This window comes from Acanthisitta chloris, unplaced genomic scaffold (assembly GCF_000695815.1).
Source record: "Acanthisitta chloris isolate BGI_N310 unplaced genomic scaffold, ASM69581v1 scaffold17221, whole genome shotgun sequence".
Taxonomy (NCBI): domain Eukaryota; kingdom Metazoa; phylum Chordata; class Aves; order Passeriformes; family Acanthisittidae; genus Acanthisitta; species Acanthisitta chloris.
The window spans coordinates 542-4,005 of NW_008654560.1; the positions used below are offsets into that span (position 1 = coordinate 542).

At 48.2% G+C, this 3,464-nt stretch overlaps 1 protein-coding gene across 1 annotated transcript in view; it reads left to right on the top strand.

Moving 5' to 3' along the window:
- Nucleotides 1–216: 216 nt before the first annotated feature.
- The window catches only part of LOC103810668 (bromodomain and WD repeat-containing protein 3-like), a gene marked incomplete at its 5' end in the record, with an annotated part of 18,149 nt that continues 14,901 nt past the window's right edge, over nt 217–3,464 (top strand). Inside the window, 2 exons of the mRNA XM_009083580.1 lie at nt 217–387; nt 3,049–3,232. Coding sequence (XP_009081828.1) covers nt 217–387; nt 3,049–3,232 — 355 coding nt within the window. The remainder of the gene's footprint in view (nt 388–3,048; nt 3,233–3,464) is intronic.

Sequence of the window (3,464 nt, forward strand, 5' to 3'; positions counted from 1 at the left end):
GTCGTTTCTATGGTGTTCAGTAAAAGAAATGAAGCAAAACAGCCCCAAGCCTGACAGTTTAGAAGTGTTTGGACAATGCTCTCAGGCACAGGGTGTGATTATTGGGGATGTCCTGTGCAGGGCGAAGAGTTGGGCTCAGTGATCCTTGTGGGTCTCTTCTAACTGTGAATATTCTGTGATTATTTGGTAAGTGTTTGTGGCTTTGTTCTTGTCAAGGTGATGGTGAAGTGGTGGAACAAGTCATTGGGCAGCAAACAAATGACCAAGATGAGAGTATCCTGGATGGAATGATCAGAGAACTGCAAAGGGAGCAAGATCTGAGACTGATTAATGAAGGAGAAACTCCTCCAAACCCTCCACTCAACAGATCCCACTCTGTTAATGGAGGTCAGTGTCCCACCCTTGTCTCCACCAGCTCCTTCCTTCAGCTCAGGAAGGTACTAATCAAAGTGTGTTAGAGAAAGTCTGTGTGGGTCCTTTTCTCTCCTGTCCTTACACATTTTGTGGAGCAGTTGGATGTTCTGTTGATGCTGGCAGAGGAATTAGGAGTTGCAGGTGCAGCTGAGGGCACACAATGGCTTACCTGGGCTGTGTCTGATGACCCTGAGCTATTAGATGAGAGTATCCTGGGTGGAATGATCAGAGAGCTACAGAGGGAGCAAGAGCTGAGACTGATTAATGAAGGAGAAACTCTTCCAAACGCTCCACTCAACTCTGTTAACGGAGTTGTCCCACCCTTGTCTCATCAGCTCCTTCCTTCAGCACAGGAAGGTACTAATCAGGATGTGTTCCTGTCAGTTCTGAGAAGTCTTTGAGGCTGCTTCTCCCTCCTGACCTTACTCACATTTTGTGGAGCAGTTGGATGTCCTGTGGATGCTGCAGAGGAATTGCAAGTTGAAGATGCAGCTGAGGGCACACAATGATCTACATGGGCTGTATCTCATTACCTCAGCCTATTAGACTGGAATTATTCCTGTCCTAAACCATTCTCCTCAAAAATAAACATAAAACACCCAGTATTGTCCTGATATCAGTGCAGAGATGATACTCCATAACTACCTAATGTCAGGATAACAGCATATAATTAGAGGCTGTCAGTGAATGGTGTTGTGACAGCCTAATATCTTCCTGCTGCAGTGTGAGGCTAGGCAGCAGTGTTGATAAAATAAACATGCCTGCTCTGTCTTGCTGCTTCCTTAGAAAGTGTGAGATGATTCTCCTGGTAAAGTGTTGGGCCCCTGTGATTTTCTTTTTAATACACAAAGCGATGAAAAATTTAAACCCAACTCAGTCAGATGTGAGCAGCTCCCTGAGTGCAGTGATGCTCAGGAGCTGTGCTGCAAGGAATACACAGCTGCTAATGAGTCAGGTGTAGGTTAAGTGACTGATTACACAGGTTTGAAGTAGATTTCCTGGCCAAGCTCATTAGGATTTGGAGTTGTTTGTCTTGAAATTCAAGAAGGAATAGGAAAAAGAGCAGTGAAAGATGTGGAAAAGACACTTTTGCTTTGCTCTAAATTGGTGGCCTAGAAGGCAGCTGCAGCTCACTCAAAGCCGTTCCTCCCTCTTAGGCTGATAAGTTGTGCAGTGCCAGTTCTCAGTTTTGTTTGTGTGTCCCTGGAGTTGTGGAAAGGATTTCCAGATAGGAGTGGTGTGGGTTAAAGCAGTTCCCTTCTAGACCTTGCGTTGGTCAGTGACTTTGCTACACGAATTGCCCATTTTTCTAAGCTAACTAATGTATAAAGTATTTAAACAACAAAATATTTTTATGTAGGTTTGCACAACATAAATGCAGTATATTCGTGAGTGTGACTGCATTTCAGCAAGTGGGAATTGTGTTGATCAGCTAAATAAGGACACTGAGGGCACTGAATCCATTGTTCTCAGCCTTTCTGTCTCTCTTGGCCACCTGAATTGTCTGTTTTCCCCTGAGTGTGTGGAATTGATGAGAAACTCAAGAGAAGCACAGCAGATAAGAATTAAAACCACAAAAGCAATGGAGGCACAGCAGAAACCTTAAACCTTGCAGCAGTCTGTTCTTCTAGATGTCAACCTCATCTCTTCCTCTGCCATAGAATAAGATTCATGGTTTTAGAGCCTTTAAGCAGTTGATTTGAAGGTCACTTTTCTCACAGATTCTGTTCTGTTTGCCTCATTTATCTCTGAGATGCAGCAAGCCACAATGAAGTCAGAGTAGCACACACATCCCCAAGGCCAACACACAGCAATGTTCACCTGAAGCAAAGGAAAAGCCACTTCAGTCTTATAATAAGTGTTTTATTGACAAGACAGAATCCTTGTGTGGTTCCTAAGCCTTAAATTATAGATGAGGTATTGGGGAAAATGCTTTGCTGGGATAGTGCTGAGGCGCTGGCACAAGTTGTCCAGAGAAGCTGTGGCTTCTCCATCCCTGGGAGTGTTCCAGGCCAGGTTGGATGGGGCTTGAAGCCACCTGGGCTGGAGCAAGGTGTCCCTGCCCATGGCAGAGAGTGGGATGAGATGATCCTTAGTGTCCCTTCCAACCCAAACCATTCCATGATTCTGTATTTCTCTAGGAATGTGGTGTGTCTCCTTGGCACCTTTTGGTGCCTCACTGAATATCTCCACTCCTGATGTGCTTTGCTTTGAGCTTGGTGGTGGCAGCAGGCGAAGCTGCAGCACCACAGCAGGATTGTTCTGTTAGGGCCCATCAAGAGGAAAGATGGAGAGAGACTATTGACAAGGGCCTGGAGTGACAGGACAAGGGGGAATGGGTCACACTGACAGAGAGCAGGCTGAGGTGGGATATTGGGAAGGAATTCCTCCCTGTGAGGGTGGTAAGGCACTGGCACAGGTTGCCCAGAGCAGCTGTGGCTGCTCCATCCCTGGGAGTGTTCCAGGCCAGGTTGGATGAGGCTTGGAGCACCCTGGACTGGTGGGAGGTGTCCCTGCCCATGGCAGGGGGGGGATGAGATGATCTTTAATGTCCTTCCAACCCAGACCATTGCATGATTCTCTGACCCTCAGTGGTTTCTGGCAGTGAAGCAGCTGTGTTGTTTCCCTCCTCAGCCCTGCGGAGCCAAGGCCTGGACGTGGCGTCGCCGCCCAACGTGGGGCTGCGGCGCAGTGGGCAGATCGAGGGCGTGCGGCAGATGCACCACAACGCGCCCAGGAGCCAGATGGCCACCGAGAGGGACCTCATGGCCTGGAGCAGGAGGGTGGTGGTCAATGAGCTCCCTCTGGGCATCAGCAAGTAAGATGCTAAGTGAGCCAGGGGAAAGAAGGTTCAGTTGTATAATGGGTAATGATTCGTGCATAGTCCTGAAATGATGAGGACAGGCTGAGAGAGTTGGGGCTGTTCAGCCTGGGAAAGAGAAGGTTGTGTGGAGACCTCAGGCCAACTTCCAGGAGCTGAAGGGGCTCCAGGGAAGCTGCAGAGGGATCTGTGTTAGGAGCTGCAGGGACAGGACAAGGGGCAATGGGCA